The sequence below is a fragment of the Diadema antillarum genome, unplaced genomic scaffold (genome assembly GCF_040938485.1).
Source record: "Diadema antillarum isolate AM-2024a unplaced genomic scaffold, OU_Dant_1.0 seq00000271_RagTag, whole genome shotgun sequence".
NCBI lineage: Eukaryota > Metazoa > Echinodermata > Echinoidea > Diadematoida > Diadematidae > Diadema > Diadema antillarum.
In genome coordinates this window covers 549,549-569,695 of record NW_027271306.1, presented here as the reverse complement: position 1 = coordinate 569,695, position 20,147 = coordinate 549,549, and the positions used below count along the sequence as shown (strand labels likewise).

Here is a 20,147-nt window from a genome sequence, read left to right as displayed (position 1 = left end):
CCTTGGGATGTAAATAGAATTATATTTGTTCTTTAATCTTAGAAAGCGTTTGAAATGCCGAGAAAAAACAAAACAAATTTATAATTTATTCCTTGGACATCTGGACCACAAATCTGGCGAAGCCCGAACCTTTTCAAGTTTCAGAACTCTAAATGGCGACGTGTTACACCGCCAGCTTCGGAACGACACAAACAAGGCCTCTCGGGTCCCTTGTGGCCCGAACCAGTTTGACCCAATGTTGTTCCGTAAGCAGCCAACTACCACTACGGTGATATCTTCGGGGGTGAAAGCTCTCCTAATGGGATACAAATTGAATTTGAACTGGCCTTATGACTAAACGGAAAGAAAAGGAAAAAAAATGAAGGTGGGGGGGAGAATATTGCAATCCTCAGCCAGAAATCGGCGGAAGTGAGAGCGTTCATCTCCTAGCACATGGTGGCAATCAAGACGAATCCGTCGTCACCATTCCACCACTGTCTTCATTCTATACCAAGGCGAGGTCTTGACATCGACCGAGATGTACAGCCTCCTTCTGCGCAAAGACTCTCTTTTGGAGAATTCCAAGTCGTGTTTTTAAAGAGAAAAATTACAGTTTAGTCCCTCGTTTTCTCCCCCCCCCCCCCACAATTTACTATCATCGTGCTTCGACATACATATCGCCCATTAATATTTTGGTGGGAACGGTCAAATTGTTTTACAAAATCGCATATATTTCTCTTAAAGCTTACGTGATGAACGGCACAAAAATAACCTCTTTCTCCAATGTTGCCTAACAATGTTATATAGTAAGTCCTACTGTCATACAAACCCAGTCACTAATAACAATACTACATAGACCTATATACCTATATACACACATAATCATAGAGGTTTTTTTCTTGTTGTTGTTTTTGTTTTTCATACACTTATTCATGTGTATTGTGTATCACATCATGTTTTGATGAAACCGGTAATATTACTTTAATGTGAGCTCATCTCATATTTTTTTCTTTTTTTTTTTTTGGTAGACACAACCCAATTATTTTACCCGCGAGGCACAGTTTTCCCAAAACTGTAGTTCCGCGAAATCGGATTTAGCTGTTGAGTGGCATTGATTATAGAGTCATTAATTCACCTTCAGCGGCGATTATCTTCATGTTTTGTACTTTTCACTGGGGTCGTGGAAATACCACGTCCTCACGAATGTCAGTGATCGGTGGCGTTGTCGTCTCCAGTTGGTTCTTCCTTGCCTCTGCCTATTATTTTACACTATGTTCATGAATCGATAGAAGTTTCAAAAGACCCTGCAAGAGTTTGCTTTTCTGAATGTGAAAGCTGAAAAATAAGGCATGGGAATCCTTGGAGCTTATGATGGTGGTCTCCTGTATTTCTGTTATATCCAGCATGTCCAGAGTTGCTTCATTAAAATGTCTTTTGAACGACAGATACACGAGATCCTATGTTTGCATAAATATATATGCATAAAACAATGCCTGTTTGTTTTCATTTTGCATTGTGTCAGAATAAAATGTTAGATATTTGAATTAATCATTTATATCTTTAAACTGCCAGATTCAAATCATACTGTGCTCAATTAGTTCGTTCAACTGACTTTGTATTCCACCTATGTATGAAAAAGAAGTTAAGAAATCAAATCAAATCAAAAACAAAAAATAAAATCAAAATCCCCCCTCGCAAAAAAAAAAACAACAACCCACAAGAATAACGACGAAAAAAAGAACAACAAAGAGTCCAGCCATCATTACCTATGCTGACAGGTTCACTAGCAGCTAACATTAACTAAAACAGTGTTTATCTATCACCAATGATTTCATTATGACTTTTCACGTTTCTGCACATTGTGTCGGTCAAGTTCTATGTTTCTGGTAAAGTTCCTAGTTCCAGGGGGTCCATAAAGGAATTTGGATTCGCCATTAGATCTGTACACAAGCCTCACTGGATTTCCCTATATGACAAGAAGTGTGCATAGTCCACTCTAGTTTAGTTATTGATCAACTTATTGTATCATTGAAATAAAGTAAGGGGTAGAATTACTATTCTTGTGTTATCTTTAGTGCAAGCACTCCTCAAGAAAGCTGTGAGTGGGCTACTACGGGCATCGTCTCTTCTAGTGTGTTCATCAATAGCACTGTTTACTTTAAAGGGATAGTTCTAGGCCCTTTAGTTTTTAATGACACATTTGCTTGAGATGGGGCTTCACGTTTCCAACCTTTTATGAGATAATGAGAAACCTCTTATAAGGAATATGAAAGAGCATACAATTGAAATAGACATTTAAAGTTTGTTTGAAGAAAATTGGTTTTGAAATGTCTGAAATATAAAAAGAAAAGAAACAAACCCCCCCCCCCCATCCAAAAAAAAAAATAATAATAAGGGGGACCCACCTTTTATTACGACCGCTTTGCTTTACTTTCTGTTTTGATATCTCAACCATTTCAAAATTGATTTTTATCAAACTTTGAATCCCTCTTAGAATTCTATTCTCTTTGATACTTCATAAGAAGTTTCTAATTATCTTAAATTATCTTTAAAAAGTTACAATTTGAATCCCCGATCTCAACCAATAGACCAGTTCGTAGTTCCACTTTACGCATGAGCAGAAAAAGGTCATTTGTGACAACAGGCATTTTGATTTGTTAATTTAGGCCTACTGAGATAAGCATCTGTGGTGTGATGATTATTCATATATCCTTATATTGATATAGACTAGATGGTGCTTGCCAGCACATCCACCTGACAGCAAGCCTGCATGGTATTTGGCAATATCAAAAGAAAAAGTGGTTCGTGCATTCAATACAAAACAATGAAATGGATGCCTCCTGAAACGTCAACTGGCCATTCGGGTCCCCTTAGGCTGGTCTAAACGCAAGTTCATTGTTTGTTTGAATATGAATTCCATAAATTGTTACGTCGGGCAAGTTTATGCATTATGTCGCTTTGAAAACAAGTGATAAAAGAAAGGTAATTTGTACCAATGTGTACTCGAGCTAATTATGAACTGGCTTATTATTGAAAAAAAAAAAACAACAACAACAAAACAAAGAATGTGATAATTCATCCGTAACTCTCTTCATCTTTGTCCGATCTTGCTATGATGAGTTTGTGGCTACCGGGGACTTGGAGTGGCATGTCATTTTAACTGGTTAGTTGGTGTTGGATACATTCCAACTTGACTTTGAATAATTGAAATTTAATGTTCCATGCGCTCACATGATATAAATATGCAGATCAGGGGAGTGTTTCCCCTAGCTAGCCTCCTGTTCGTCAGTCGCTGGAGCTTAAGATGACAATAATCCGCATTTGAGATATCAACTTTTAAATCTGTATGCCTTATTTTTCTAGTTTTTTTACCCCTCGTTGACCTTGTAGGTAATGAGGATAAGGTATCCGCACTGTTTTGTTCTGTTTCTTTTGTTTTGTGTTTTTGGAGGGTTGCGCTTTTTAACGATGATACATATACATGTATATATATATATATATATATATATATATATATATATATATATATATATAATCTATTTTTTTCTGGTATCTAGTTTTTGCTATATGTGTGGTAACGTACCTATATGTTATTATGTAATGCTTGGTTTTATTGTTAATTTGGTTTGACTGATTTGTTAGCTGTTATGCTGTTTGTTGTTGTTGTTGTTGTTGTTGTTGTTGTTGTTGTAACACTGTCTTCACGGCCTCTCTGAAAAACAGCCTCACCTGGCTGATTGGGGTAATTTTATCCCGTGATTATATAAAATAAAACAAACAAACAAACAAACGGTAAGGAGATACGGCAACCATGTTACAGCAGGGAGGTGTCTCACCTCCCTGGATACAGTAGAGGCCTCGGCCAGGGAGGTGTGAGATTCTCACCTCCATGCCTCGGCGCACCGAGCACATCAGTAAAAAAATCACCCCCAAAAAATGTATTTTTATGTCAAAATCAAGTGCAACAAAATCACAAGTTGAAGATCTATTTTGTAACAAATTTGTTAGCGGAGAAGTTATGTATGTCCTTGGTCTCAAGCAGTTGTCACCCCTTGATCCCCGCCCTCTGTAAGTCCCATGCATTTTTTTTTTTTTTTTGCATTTTAAGCTACATGTTTGAATGAGATTAGCCCAGGCTATATTAATTGAAAGGATCAAGATCAGCCGAGGATACAATCCTGATTGATGAAGAGGCTCTGACCTATAGCATCGTTCCGGAAAAATATAAGTAAGTAAGTAAAGTAAGTAACAGAACTAGACAATTCCAAAAGGAATTTGGCGCACCATAAATAGCAAAAAACCTGAAAGTTGCCGTTACCGTGTTCGGTGTGCCGAGGCCGAAAAGAGGAAATTGCGTGCCCGGTCTCCCTGCATTATATCATCCCTCCATCTGTTATAGACACATGATGGTGTTTATTTTGTTCTTGTTCTTGTTTTTTCCTTCCTGGGGGTGGGGTGAGGGATGGAAAGGTGGCCTCTGGAAGGAAATAATGGCAACAAGATTAGAACATTCCCATGGCTCATTAGGGTCCACGTCTGTCGGGTGTGCGTAGGCGGTGGTATCCGGGGGAGAAACTCAATTTACATGAAATTACAAGAAATCGTTTTCTAAGAACTTTATAATCAACCTTGAAGTGAAATGCCGACATTTTCTTGTGTTGATTTTAAAGACTAGACAAATGATTATGATGATTGTATTACTCTGTTTTACTTTGTTTTTTGGATATCTAAGAAATTCAAGACCGATTTTCATCGAATAAACATTTCCTCTTAGAATTGTATTTATTTTATATAAGTGGGTTCTAATTATCTAGCACAAAGGTAAAACCTGAATCCCCATCTCAACCATCCCTTTTCCATCCCTTTAAAGATTAACTTATTGTGTACGACTTCGTAGGAATAAAACAGCAGAGACAACGGTGAAACCATTGACCAGTCGCAGCTCACCATCCAATGCAACGTCTAACGTGTTGAATAGCAAATTGTTGGTTTCGAGCCCAAGAAAAACAACGACAGCAGCAACTTACGAATAAGATGTTTACACATGCTAGGAAAAAAAAAAACCCTAAAAACTGAAACGAAATGCGCCACATTCGTTAAAACTAAAGTGAAGTGAAAAGTGAAGTCACATACAACAAGTATTTTGAGTTAAAGACCTGTCGCGTTGGAAAACATGGGTGGTCCGATTGAATCGAGTCGACTTCAGTCGAGTTCAGTCGAGATTCTTCGGCTGTGTGTGTACTCACGTTGAAATCAGTGATAAAGCTATACACATTGGTTACGGGGATTCTCGAATATATCCGAGCCACGCCAGTCTTCCAACTCCATGGTATCTCCACGCTACACCGGGTCTTTAACCCTCAGCAATCGGGAGGAGTGAGGGGGCGTGGGGCGAGAGAGTAAGTAGCTCCATCTCCCGGGAGCAGTAACCGAGGAATCTTTGTCAGACACCGATATATCAAAGCTCAGGAAGGTACAGCCATGAACATTCACCGACTTGCCCCGGTGATGAGCTATCAATTCATTCTTCCGTTCTTGTGCTTCTTCCAATTTAGTGTCTGTAGATCAATTTTGATTAGCTTACGTCAGTTGTCTGCAGTTCGGGGAAAGACGCAGCTTTTGTGAAAACTTTTTTTTTCAAGATAGCATCGTACGGACAGGACTACAATTCGAACACACTGTCAGTGGTGTCTGTCTTGAAGTTGTTGATATCTTCATTATGATATATAACTTGAATAGCAAAAATGAGATTTTAAAAAAATGACTGACATGAGAAGTTTGATGATTCTATAGGCCTGTACACAATCCACCAATAGTGAGATCACCATCAACCTCACATATGTTTGCCCGGTCTTCCCTCTCACCGTTCATTGTTTCAAGTTCATTATCCTGATAAAGCAGTGATATGGGAGCTACAAATAAAGCGTCATGTAACTGTTTATACATATAGGCTAAGTAATATCATAGGCCATAATATACCAGAATGATACAAGAATTGATACACTTCTACTCCCAGTTCTCGATGCGTGCACAGCTCCTTCTCTGTTGTAGGCCTATCCTGATCTCTAAACCGTGTCTCTCACATCAGGACACCAACACATCATAACAGATGCCAAGAATGCTACAACTATTTGTCCGGAAATACGTACAAGTAAAAAGATGGTGCTAGGGTTGTTGTGGTCTGCAATAGACAGGATATGCTGAGAACATAATCGGGATCTATCGATGGCAGCCGCATCCAGATCCATCGGAGTAACCCCTTTCCTTACTATCACCCGACATTGCCAGGTACACATTCAAACACCCGATTCCAAAAAGGAAAACAAGGGGAAATAGCATCTTGCGTCTAAAGGAGAACTCGGCGTGCAGAATTCAAAGCCAGGACCTTCTGTTGAAAAAAAAAAAACCAAAAAAAAAAAAAAAACAGTGCCTTATCCACTCTGCATAGCGCTGCTGGCTTACAGCTCTCGGCTCTTCATGCCCTTATACTCCCTAATCATATACTTGTGGATAGTGAAAATATTCTTTCTGTAAGTGACCAAGTTGAATTTCAGGGATTAAAATCGTACAGGGCATCTTGTTCAAAGACTAGAGCGAAAAAAGAAGAAGAAGAAGAAGAAGAAGAAGAAGAAGAAGAAGAAGAAGAAGAAGAAGAAGAAGAAGAAGAAAAGAGCAACCTTTCTCAATGTTTCTCACTAGACGTACTGTCCCCGATTGTTTTATCGTGTCATTAGCTTATTTTTTGAGGACACTGCTCTCTGTGGAGGATTCAATCACTCATCTCACGATCTGATCCCACCATGATGTCAGTGTTTTTTCATTACCTTCATGTCTGCATCCATCTCCTAGCTTCTCCTGATGATCTGACGATATGGGAGCAGCAGCACCCGGGGGATCGTCCAACCGGTAACCGCGGGAATGATGGCTCGTATGTGTGTGATTGTCACGTGACTTCCCTCGGGACTTTCCCCCATCCCAACAATACTATGCGTCGAGACGTCAACATCCACATGACAATGGTGCGGTTATAGGTAATAGCAGGAGATTCCCTACAGATGTCCTGGAATGCGGAAAAGAAGTTCCACCGAGAGAAGACCCGTCAGTTCTGACACATTAATTGGGGCAAAATGCGCTCAGCATGCTGACGGTAGGGGCAAGAAATTTACCCTTCCCCCTTCACACAAACACACATACCCTCACACACACACACACGTACACACATAACGACACAAAGCGACGAGAAAAATCTGTTTCAACTATTACAGTGTACCTATTTGAAGGCTCTAATCCTGCTAATTTTCCCCAGCATATGCTTGATTTATGATTAACATCAAACAGCTTGCCTTCTTGCCCAATGTTGTGCTATTCTTTCTCTCTGTCCCTCACCATTTCACTCTCTCTTCCTCCCGCCACGTTTGATATCCTCTCCTTGCTTCTCCTTCTCCACCGTTTTTCTATCTGCCCGTCTTTTTTTCCTTCCTCTTCTTTCCTTACAAACCTACAAATGCTGATAAAAGTATTCATGTACATGAAAGTAACACTTCACATCTTACATTTCATAATCTCACAAGCGCGCGCACACACACACACACACACACACAATGCATCATAGCTGTCATTTCCATGGCAACAGTCAGACATCAACAAAACAGTCGTGTGTACAGAATTACGTAAGTCTGTCACAGTGACAATTATATCATCACAAGTAATTTTTGTAACCCCTACATGAAAATGGGCCGAAAGACAGTTCAGCTAAGCCTTCTACAAGCATATAATACATTAGTAGTATGAACTCTCTTCCACCAGGCACATGACACACAAGTAATCAATGCATTACTCTGGAAATATTATTTTGTAACAAGTACATGACTTATCATCTCTGAAAGGTTTGATACTTTATTGGCAAATACGTTTGCTGACAAAAGAAAACAAACAAGTACATACATGAACGAGAACAAACACACACCAATACACCACATGCATGCTTAAAAATACAGGGAGAGTGAGAAAGAGAGTGAGAGAGAGCGAGAGAGGGAGAGGAGAGACGAGCATGGCTCATAAACTTATAAGACTATGTACAGTACAGCAAAAAGGCAAAAGAAATACTGCTTCTCCAGGGCAGTTTCACTCAAGTCGGGATGTTGACAGGAACAAATAGTACCTTTTGATAATGTTTTACATGTACAAGATTCATTGCCAAGAAAAAAGGGGGAAAATCAACAAAAACAACAACAAAAAGTCCATCAAATGTATACAATCACACAGGAAATGAAAAAAAAAATGGATGCAACATAATACATATACACTCAACTGGAGAACCTATAACATACTCTTAACCAATTTCAAAATAGACTGGAAAAATCTTATTTGCATACCTAATTTTCATATACAATGGGGTTGTGGGTAGGGGGATAAAGAATGTGTTAAAAATATTAGAAAGCTGCTGTAATCATATTCACAATTTACAGGCAAAACTTTTCTTTTTCTTATATATTAAACAAATTTTCTTGTACTTCAAATATATATATATATGCTTGTGTTGTCAAAGAAAATACCATGTTGACACACACATTATGCTACAACCTCTGAAATTACAATGTGATAAAATAGACTTTCATCAAAACACTTTGTTTACGTCTGAGAATACAACAAATGCTATTGGTGCATAGCAACCACACATAATTACATATGAAAATATGGCGTACCAATTTATCCATTCTACGATTAACTCATGGGCATGAATGCTATCTGATCGAAGGTATGCAACCATCGTGTAAGATAACTGCGGTGCTTTCGATGCATGTCCACAAAGAAAAAAAAAAAAAATACACAGAGTATCAGCTTAATGATATGCTCATTCTAATACAACCGATACATGATTTTACTTAGCATATGGCACTGAAAAATTGTGCGTGAAAATATCACTGCCTGACTTGATTTCATCATTTCAAGTTACTGTAACCCCCGAGTGAATATTTTATTCAAGTCTTACCAGAACACGATTGTCTGAAAATTAGCACAAATTGCCCATCAAGGGGGCCAGTGGTGGCTTTCCCCCCCAAAAAAAATCACCAATTTCTATTGCAGGAGAAGAGAGAAAAGCTTTTAACCCACACTGATCCCTTACAGCTTTCAACACTCGGCTCACAGAGCAATCTACACACACACACAATGATAACGTTTTTTTCTGCCAAGACAAATATCTCTCTGTATGATAAATACTTTTCATCTTTCTTTCTTTTTTTTCTCTATCTTAACTCTTCATTGCAGCACAAAACGGAAATTTCAATAATCATAAACTTCTATTGTACATCGACTCCAAACAAAAGTAAAGTCCTTAGTCTCCAAATTGGCAACACAATATTTCTGTACTCTACTAAGTGACCTATGAAGCACCATCCTAGTCATCAGAGTCCAATATTACCGCAAAATTAAACAAACGAAACAAAACCTTTCAGTCACAATATCTCTAAATATCCATCGCTGTTACAGATGAGATGGAAACAAAATTAATACTGGCATAGAAAACCTTCATATTTACAACACTACATGAAATTCCACTCTACAAAATTATTTCTTTTTACTAGTAAAGAAGATGCTCATTTTTAAAAACTTTACAGTGAGGTAACTAATACAAAAGTGTTCACTTTATACAAGAAAGAAACCTATCATTTCAGGCTGTGTATAAGTAGCTAATACACACCAGTAATAACAAACTGTACAAATTTGTTGACCATACAACTGAAATGAATATACAACATGTCTAGTTTGTCTGCCATGCTCATAAGCAAATGAGTATTTACAGAACATTCAACTTACCTAAGAACAAATACAACAATAAAGACATCCATTGCATGATAAAGTGGCTATTTCATCTGCTTTCTTTTTTGCTCAGCAAATCATATTTACCAATTCTCTGCACCAAGAAAAAAAGAAAGAACAAATACACTATAAGATGTCAGTTTCATACTCCAAGTGTATTTACAGATATCTACACGAAAGGGAAATATTTACATGTAAATGTACAATATATACAAAATATGGAGGAATGACTTGATTGAGAACATGATTGATTGATGAATATTCAATAATGTAACTTGTCTGAGGCACTGATATATATATACTCATATATATATATATTTATATGTTCACGCAGAAGAAAACTGCCCTACATGCCTCCTTTCAGCATTGGCAGCAGAATTACAATTTGACATGATACACACACAGTGCAATACGTGACACGCACAAATTATATGTATCTTGACAGAAATATGTACAAACAGATGTGTGCTAAAACATTAACATTTCCAATATTTGTTGTAATGGCTATGAAAATCGCAAAACATTCGCAATTCAATTCCACGCAGAAATTTCACTCTACGTTGCCACACGGGAAAGAGTGGTAAATTGACGAAAGAGTGGCAAGGTCATAAACAAACACTTGGGGGGGGGGGGGGGGCGATTTGCTGCTGCCTGGCTGGGAGAATACCAAAGCATGCTCTCATTTCCTACAATCACATCCTATGTCCAAAAATTGAGCAGGAATTACAGTTTGTTGAAAAGCAATTTAGTGCTGCATGCTTTTCACACATTCCACATAATCGGAACTCTGGCGAACAGCAGAGCAGCCTTATGGGCAAGGAATACATTTTCAAACCAAGCACTAAAACGGGTCGAATCCAGGATTTTTCGCAGCTGTGTGTTTCAGACAGGTATACAATGAGAAAAAAAAAAAAGATACCTGTGATTAACTGTTCTTGTTGACAATATCCGACATCAAAAAAGCTTTTATCACTGCAATTACATGATTTTTTTTTCTTTTAGAAAATGAATGTACCGAGTCAAATTTGAAAGAAAGTGATATGCAAGTAAGCCAAAGCTCTCCGAGGATACTAGACAGTCCTACACCCTTTGTTCCTTGGGTTTTCATGATTTATTACCAGGTATTCAAACATTTCAGTAGAAAGATGGAAAGAACACGTACGGCTTACAATTATGAGTTGTATGATGCAGCCATTGATTGAGTAACATGATCAGATAGCACATCTGTGATACACACAATAAAGAGCCTCTTCCTTTATATTAAATATTTCTTGGGGCATGAGGTGGGGAGGGGGGGGGGGGGGTGTGAGGTTCCGTCTGTTTTCATTCAGGGTTAATGCATGATAGACAGCCTTTTTCATCAAACTAATGCCAAGCACATAATCACCGAAATCGTGATCTATTCATCTAGTAAATCAAAATGAAAGAGGAAGCGCAGAGACCACGGAAAGAGGAAATGAAATTTTGCGTCCACGGTTTTCCTGCAACTGAAGCACAGCAGTTCTATCTTGCCATAATGAGATTGCATGCTTACTCAACTAATATATTCTCAGCTACTAGCACCCCCATCCCCTGTGGTGAAGACATCTAATGTTCACGGTGAGGGTTGACAGACTGCAGGAGTAAAATACGGTGGTCCCTAACACGCCTCCACAATCATGGCAACATCTTGAAAACTTCTTTATTGCTCAAATAGGAAAAAAAAAGGAGTACTATTTACTGTGGATAGACAGTAGATTCTCTCTGCTCTTTGTCTGGATAAGCAGTCAACTCTTTGTAACACAATGAGAGTCGATTCATCGTGCGGGCCCAGCGTTCTGATTCCAAGATGGCTGACATGAGACGCGGTCACGTGATGAGCGTGGCGACATCAATTCATCCACTTGCGACAGTTGGGCGCCTTGCACAGACACGGAATCTTGTTCTGGACATCCTCCAGTTCGAACTTGTAGTCGTAGGTCAGCTGCATTTTGGATAGGTAACATGAATGATGATACAAACAGTATTACAATCAAAGCATCAGACCATTGTGTATTGTTCATCACTGAACAACATTGTGGTAAAGTCCTTATTTATTGCAACACAAGGATGCAATACACTCACAATGACTGTGCTTCCCTCAAACGGGTACTTCCTCAGGCCGATGCTAATGGTGTAAACTGTCTATGATATAATCATAGCTCATAACCTTCATATCAATCCGAATGTCATTTTCACAGTAACAGAGGCATAAAAACTATTTAAAAAAACCCACCAAAAATATCCTATCTAAAACTGCAACTCTTGTAATTACAGGATCATGTCTCATGTCATCAGAATCTTAACCAGATCCTTTTATCTTTGAACATTTTCATGGAAGTTTGGGGAGCTAACTAAAGAGGGCAATCACTGTTAAAATGCAAAGGATTATCAACAGCTAACCCTTTGGTAGTCGATTCTGCTGGGAAAGAAGAAAATACATATGATTCAATGAAATCTGCTGTGTAAGTCAATATTTACATCTACTATGCAAGAGGACAATGAGGAAGGGAAATTTCAATGCGTCCACCACAAGGATGGCCTTTAATTTGAGCCAGATCCCTCTGGTATTGAAGATGTTGATGGGTTTCCAATGAAATCATTGCAAACAAATTTTATCAACTGGGTCAACAGCAAGTTATCAACACAGACAGACAGGTACAGACGGATGGAGAGAGATGGGAGAGAGAGGGACTTAAGCCACGGTCACACTAGCAAAACATTGCACAGTTTGACTTTGAGAAGTCTGCGTGATGTTTCCTCGTCCATTCATGCTGGTGGCATAACTTGCTGAAGTTTCTGTTCTCAAAGTTTGGGTCACTGGTGTGCATGTGCAACATAGAAGAGAGCGCACACCGTCTGACAGCTAATAGTGGGGCAGATATGTGAAAAAAATGCTCACATCCGGCGGAAAGTATGAAATTTTGCATATAGGGGTATTTTGAGGCGCTGATTTCAAAAATTGCCGGATCCAAGAGATCTGATCACGGGGTCGGCCGCCAATTTGAATTCCAAAATGGCCGCCGTCAAAGATCCCTATCTTCAGTTCTGAATGACATTAGCCATTGGAATTTGATATATAAAAGCATGAAGATATGATGACTTCAATAACAGACTTACTTGATATGTCTGACAAGCTGCACGGCAGCCAATTTGAGTTTAATACATATCTGCCATGTTGGAGTGTTAAAAATCTCTATCTCGGGTTTGTAAATTAGGCTACCTGATTGAGCGCGCGTTTGTAACTGATAGAGTGCGCGCTGATGTATTTACATTGTGACGTCGGTGAAAGGTGCATTATGCTTCCTTTTTTCTGCACTTTTTGACATGCCCGTGAATGTTAGTCGTGATGTTTGTCTTCGTAGCCACATTGGAATTCAAAATAGCAGGCATTGCGTTTGTCAGACACATCACATCAGTTAATAGTTTAACTCAGTATGTTAAAATACTTGTTTACACCAAATTTCAGGGTCACTCACCACTTAGAAATCTAGATAGAGATTTTGAATATTTCGTCGAGGCGGCCATATTGGAATTCAAAATGGTGGCCATTCGATGTTTGTCAGACACTCCGAATCAATCTGTCATCAAATTCAATGTGTCAAAACGCTCATGTGTACCAAATTTTGGTGCCACAGGTCATTCAGAACTGAAGATATGGATCTTTGAATTTGTTTTGTGATGGCGGCCATATTGGAATTCAAAATGGCGGCCGACCCCGTGGTCAAATCTCTTGGATCCGGCAATATTTGAAATCAGCGCCCCAAAATACCCCTATATGCAAAATTTCATACTTTCCGCCGGATGTGAGCATTTCGACCAATTTTTGTTACATATCTGCCCTACTATAATGATTGTGACGTAATAAAGCATACACTGCTATGACGGCACACCCAGTTTCAGTTGCGTGCGTCCAGACTGCGCTGACTTCGAGAAGATTTGCAGGGGTTCAGGAAATTTCCCAAGTTTGAGAGGGAAGTTTCGCGAGAAGTTTCGCAAGAAGTTTTCTGGACGTTTGCCTTCACACTGGCAAAACTTCAAGAACTCAAACTTTAGAGTGTTTTGCCAGTTTGCCCGCAGCTACAGAGAGAGGGGGAGCACGACAGAAAGAGAGCAAGGAAAAAGAAGGGAACATATCCTCACCTCTTCTCCTTTCTGCAGTCTCCTGGAAGAGATAATGATGATTTTCTTCTGGTCCTTGTCAAAGTTCACCACCTCCGCCACGCAGTTCGGGTTGCACGAGTGGTTGATGTACCGTGCCGGGTTGCCGCTGCGCGTGGCGTCCACCACGGTGTTGTCGTCGAGCCGAAACATGTAGACGCCGCGGTTGGCTTCCTCGTACTCCCGCTCGCACTTGTTGGCCACCTCGTTGCGGATCAGCGTGCCAATGTACTCAATGACCATGGTGTGCTTCTCGATGTCGTGGGCGGCGTACAACCCTAAGCCCTGTTCAAATGTTAGATAGCACCCCAAAATCAGACTTCTCTCATCAGCCTCTGCCTTTCACCTATTTCCTAACCCTTTAGGACTTCGCTGACTTTTTTTCTTTTTGTGTTTGATTCTAAACAAAACAGACACCCAAAAATCATGTGATTATTTACACATATCATACACATCTTTTTGATGACCAAGGGCCCTGTTGCCTAAAAAGATGCAATCAGACATAAGTCAGAAAATAAAACTTAAGTCAGGTATCAGCCAATCACAGACTTAAGTTTGATACTCTGACATACATGTGATCTCAATTTTTTTGCAATAGGGCTCTATTCACAAAGATGTACAACATCATATTCAAAATAGGTGATACCTACAGGGCACAATCAATACAGCAAAATCGAAGATAAATACTCCTATGCTTCCATAAATGTAGATAAACTACCTTGTGGAAGACTAGCAGCTCCATTTCACAACTTGGAGTCTGTTTGATTGTGTTCCCTCTCATAAACTGCATTACATGCGGTTCTCTTGATGAATCTGGGAATTATATCACTGATATCACTGTACTTGCTAATAGTCAATTTCCTTTTGTTTGAGTGTCTTCCAAATCCAGTGGCAAAAGACAAGCTCCAAGTTGCATAGTATCCTTTCAGTAATGAAGTACAAACACCAGTATCCCTTGAGCAAGTGCATTTCTTTGTAATCTGTTAGAACTGACCTTCCTACTTGACAACGATTCTATGCATGCTTCAGTAAATGCTACAAATAGTTGAAAGATAAGAAGTGGTTTATTTCCGCACCTGGATCTGTGAGCGAGCCAAGTAGACGTTGGTCTTCCACTCCGTCTTGAGGCGCTTGTACTGCGAGGACTTGGAGTGGACAAACTGCTTGTTGTACGGCGACGCCACCTCTCCAGCCAGGGTGGTGTGGAAGGAGCGAGACGTGGTGTTGCTGGTCAGTGTGTGAGGTCTGCAAAGCAGGAAATGGAAAGCAGGGTACAAGTATTGTAGATTTTGACGATTTTGTCTCCAAATTAGGTATCTGCATTCAGCCAAGTATTATATATTTTGGGTGTTTTCACAGGCAGTTCTTGCCCCAAAGCACTGAGACTGAACTGTGGACATCTAAAGATCACCAATGTGCATGATCTCAGAGCAAAGAAGTATGCAGGCGAGTATATTTTTTCTCACTAGCTGCACGTTGCACAAAGCACACAAAAAATTTGCACAACACAAATATTCCGTGTGTATTAAGTATTCAGGAAATACTCCTGGATGGAATCCTAAAAACTGTAACAGCAAAGCAGAAAGAAGACATTTCAAATTTGCAACTACACTTCCGAGAGATACACAGCAGACCGGGCTTACCTCTTGAGGTGAGTCTGTCTACGCGGTTCGGCCCTGGCACAGCCCGTCGGGTTGACTGCCAGAGGCAGGTCTATGAGCGGCGAGCGGCCAAAGCGGAATGTGTAGTGCTGGATCAGATCCACACCAGGAAGCTGTGAGGAGGCAAGAAAAGGGGGAGAAGGAGTCAGCCATCAGCATCACAGTAATTCCCAGCATTACTGACCACAAGTTGCCAAGACAGAGTGCACACTGTTCAGTGACCTGCTTTGGAAGATTGGTTGCTCGTTTCATTTTCCCTCTGCAAGCATTGATCAACTGCTTAACTGTCCCAAAATCCTTAGTAAAGGACTCTTACCCTGAAAGTGAACAAGCACAACTGAGTTCTTACAAAAGGGGCTTTAAAGAGATTTTCTTGTTTGTTAAACTTTGGGCTTCTTTTCACTACCTCTTGGAGCACTGCTCTAGAGCAATGCTGCTACTTTCATGATTTTGAATGACATCTTATTACCTTGACAACAAAGAAAGGTCCTGCAGAGTGAGCCATAGCTTTATGTGAAAGTACATGTAGTACATATCGCAAATTACGACTAGATAATGCCTTTCACGTGATGGGGTCTAAGGTAAAACACTTTGTGAAGTTTGACCTGAAAGCATTAACAGCACCTCAAACTTTGGTGCCAGAACAAGATACTGACCGACTCGGTAATCCTCTGGATGGCCGGCTCAGTGAGGCCAAAGAGATCCTCCCCGGTCAGGAAGGTTGGGAAGAGTTTCAGCATGTCGGCATCTCGCCTTAGCTTGGCAATCTGCTCAAGGACCTTGTACCAAACGTCTAGCAGGGAGGAGGGACACAGAATAGATACATGTAAAAATCACAATCTAAGCATAAATCTGTACGAATAGAATCAATCAACACATCTTGAATATTTTGAAGCTTAAATCACTACTATCCGCTACCATTTACACCTTGATATTGTTAATTCTCGATGACCAAACACTCACATCAATATTGTCAAAACGGTAATGAAAGACATCCAAACAAGTTTAAAGGGGGCACATGCACTAGAGCTTTTTTTTTTTGTAAAGCTGATGAACAATGTCATGATGGTTTCAAAGTATGCTAACTCACAATCGGGTCTGAGCTGTATCAAGCTGCTGTGAAATAATGTAAGAATTTAGCTTTCCTACACAAACTTGTCACATTCAGTAATCCAAGAACCAAGAAATTTTGCATAGATTACAACAAAAGAATTCAGCATGCTTCAACAACATCCACCCATAGATTGAGAAGAAACCCATCTGGATAAGAACGTAAGTTTGACAAACAAAGAGTCTCTGTACGAATTAAATCATTTCCAACTCACTCCTGGGCGTGTCAGCCTTGTAGGTGACGTCCTCGTGGCCCTGCTCAATGATACGGATGCTGAACTCTGGGCGCCCATTCTGGTCCTGGATGGTGCAGGAGTAGCTGCAGCGCTTGTTGGTGTAGCGCATACTCCAGTAGAGACGGATGCTCTCATATCCGACCTGGTGAGAGATAACGTGGAGAATGAGGATAGAAGGGATGGCCTCCAAACTACATAACTACTGGGTGCAATTTTCAGTGGTCCTCTTTGCAAGCCCTCCATACTTCTTAAAAACGGAGGAAAATATGTGGCTAATACGCACCAAGTACGCGTCAAACCTTAAATCAAATTCTACCCATTAATAGCAGGTACGGAGACGACCAAGTCAGTCTTCATCAAAATCCTTTTTTATTGTCTCTGAGTAATTTCCATGTCCCTTAGCAGTCTTACAAGCATGACCAACTTCAAGAGCAGTTTGAATTTTCAGTTATATCAGTACAAATCCAAAAATCGCTAATGACTTTTGCTACACCCACTTTTATTCCTCCCCCCCCAAAAAAAAAAAAATATGTATTCGTAATGCACACACATAAATGGATGATCATCCTGAAATTTTCATGTTTTAACTAGAAATATCACTGAAGGTGATTAATACCCCCGCCCCGTGATGAGTCTTACCCAAGGAATGATCTTTCCTTGATCTTCTGCCATTTAAATGCCGTTACCATGGCAACGCAGCTTCCGACACGTCCGAAAAATATGTCTTGCACATCTTCCCACCAAGACTATTGTGTGTGCCACATTTCATAAGCTTTTGTCAAAAACTGAGGAAGTAGTTCAATCCACAAGATCTTTCCTTGATCTTCCGCCATTAATATGCCGTTACCATGGCAACGCAGCTTCCGACACGTCCAAAAAATATGTCTTGCACATCTTCCCACCAAGACCAATGTGTGTGCCACATTTCATGAGCTTCAGTCGAATACAGAGGAAGTAGTTCAATTCGCAAGATCTTTCCTTGATCTTCTGCCATTTATATGCCGTTACCATGGCAACGCAGCTTCCGACACGTCTGAAAAATATGTCTTCCACATCTTCCCACCAAGATCAAGGTGTGTGCCACATTTCATAAGCTTTGGTCAAAAAACTGAGGAAGTAGTTAAATCCGCAAGATCTTTCCTTGATCTTCTGCCATTAATATGCCGTTATCATGGCAACATACTTTCGGGTACTGTCAAAAAATGCATCTTACACATCTACAACCAAAGGCACACATCTGTACCAAGTTTCATGGAAATTGGGCAAAAACTGAGGAAGTAGTTTGCAACACAAAATTTTCCATCATTTTAGCTCATAATATGTGAGCTGTTACCATGGCAACATACTTTTTGTCACTGTCAAGAAATGTGTCATGCTGACCTATATCCTAAGACAAACATTCAATATGAATTCCATGAGAATTGGAAGAACACTGATGAAGCAGTTTTGCCATGAAGCATTTTGCCCTATATTTTACCAATAACATGCCGTTACCATGGCAACACACTTTTTGCCACTGCGGAAATATGTGTCTTGCACATTAACATATTCAGATGAACATCTGTACCTAATTTCATAAAAATTGATCAAAAACTGTGGGAGGAGTTCACGACGCAAGATTTGTACCCATTTTTGCCCATAATATGCCGTTACCATGGCAACGTACTTTTGGGTACTGTCAAAAAATACGTCTTGCACATCTACAACCCAAGGCACACATCTGTGCCAAGTTTTATGGGAATCGGTTGAAAACTGAGGAAGTAGTTCGCGACGCAAGATTTGCAACGGACCGACCGCCCGCCCGACCGCCCGCCCGACCGCCCGACTGACCGACCGCCCGACCGTCCGCTGATTCCTATATACCCCCTTCAAACTTCGTTTGGCGGGGGTATAATTACCATCATGCAACAGACCTAAGAAGGAAAAGCTGATGATTCCTTTGGGTTTATATTCATCTCCCTAAAATAACTTGTCTCTGTGAAATATGCAACTGCTCAGCCACTGAAAGGAATCATGACTTGTGCGGGCAACTTACTGGGTAGATGGAAGTGAGAGAATGGAACAGATGCATCTGGTGAGGTAGTAGCTGGCCTAGAGACTGGAAGACAAGACTGCCGACGCGCAGAGTGAACTTTCGGTCGGTCATTGTCATGATGCTGAGCAGGAGAAAAAAAAAATGATACTAGTAAATCACACAAATATATACAGGGAGAGTGTATAGTCACATAGACCATTCCTCCACTGTTACATGTAAGATGCATGTTCAGATGCAGCAAAATTCCAATACAATATTTCAGTGACTTCAAGCAGTAATGGACGATAAGAAGCTCATCTCTAAAATGTCTTCCAAGGCGAGTATTGAAAATACTCCATAAAACAAATGCAAAGCAAAAAAATTAAAAATAAAAAATAAAAAGGGATAAATATAGATAGTGATTTTAACACACACACATAATATGTGTGACTGTGCATCACAAAACCAACAAGTCGCACCCCTTGATTTTATGTGAGGACTCGAAAAAGGTGAAATGGGTCAACTAAGCCTTGGTTTTTTCATGTTTTCTGGGAGATCTATTCTTCTTCTACATTAATCTGTAGTTAGGGATCATAAAATAAATGGGAAAGTGTGTTTTCAGCAGTTTTCTGGATCTTTTTTTTTTGTAGCGTAGTGTGATCAGGTATGTCTTAGAGGTTGCTTTTCATTTTTTTAAAATCCTTTGCAAACTCCTCACTTTCAACTCTAATAACTTTTCAAAAGATAATGCTACTGCTTTGAAAGTTGGCATTAATCATGGACAGAATGTGTTAATAGAGCATGCTCAATTTCAGCTTAATCTGATAATCCCTTCATTGTTGTTGCTCTGGTGGTTCACATCCTGTTTTTTGTCCCATTCACCGCGCAGCTGGCACGGCTTAGTAAAAATTAAGCGCTTGAATAGACCCTGTACTTCAGAGCCTCTTTTCTCAGTTCACTCTTTTCCACAGTGTGTGCTTTCTTTCCAATATTTAGATACGTAAGGTGAGTCCATCTGAATTGAGTTATACATCATTTTAAAGCTTAAAGTCTACTCTTTCAGAATCTGAGCTAAACTAAGAGTCCATGTCTGGCGACTTTTTGTTGAATTTGTGATGCAAGATCACATATATTCAGCTTGCAGCT

General features: G+C 39.9%; 1 protein-coding gene across 1 annotated transcript in view; it reads right to left on the bottom strand.

Annotated features, from left to right (window-relative positions):
- Positions 1-11,122: 11,122 nt before the first annotated feature.
- Positions 11,123-20,147, bottom strand: part of LOC139729948 (histone-lysine N-methyltransferase 2C-like) — an 82,863-nt gene continuing 73,838 nt past the window's right edge. The window contains exons 46-52 of the mRNA XM_071640869.1: positions 19,023-19,143; positions 16,967-17,129; positions 16,298-16,434; positions 15,624-15,754; positions 15,057-15,225; positions 13,963-14,265; positions 11,123-11,764 (exon numbers count right to left, since the gene is read on the bottom strand). Coding sequence (XP_071496970.1) covers positions 11,672-11,764; positions 13,963-14,265; positions 15,057-15,225; positions 15,624-15,754; positions 16,298-16,434; positions 16,967-17,129; positions 19,023-19,143 — 1,117 coding nt within the window. The 3' untranslated portion in view covers positions 11,123-11,671. The remainder of the gene's footprint in view (positions 11,765-13,962; positions 14,266-15,056; positions 15,226-15,623; positions 15,755-16,297; positions 16,435-16,966; positions 17,130-19,022; positions 19,144-20,147) is intronic.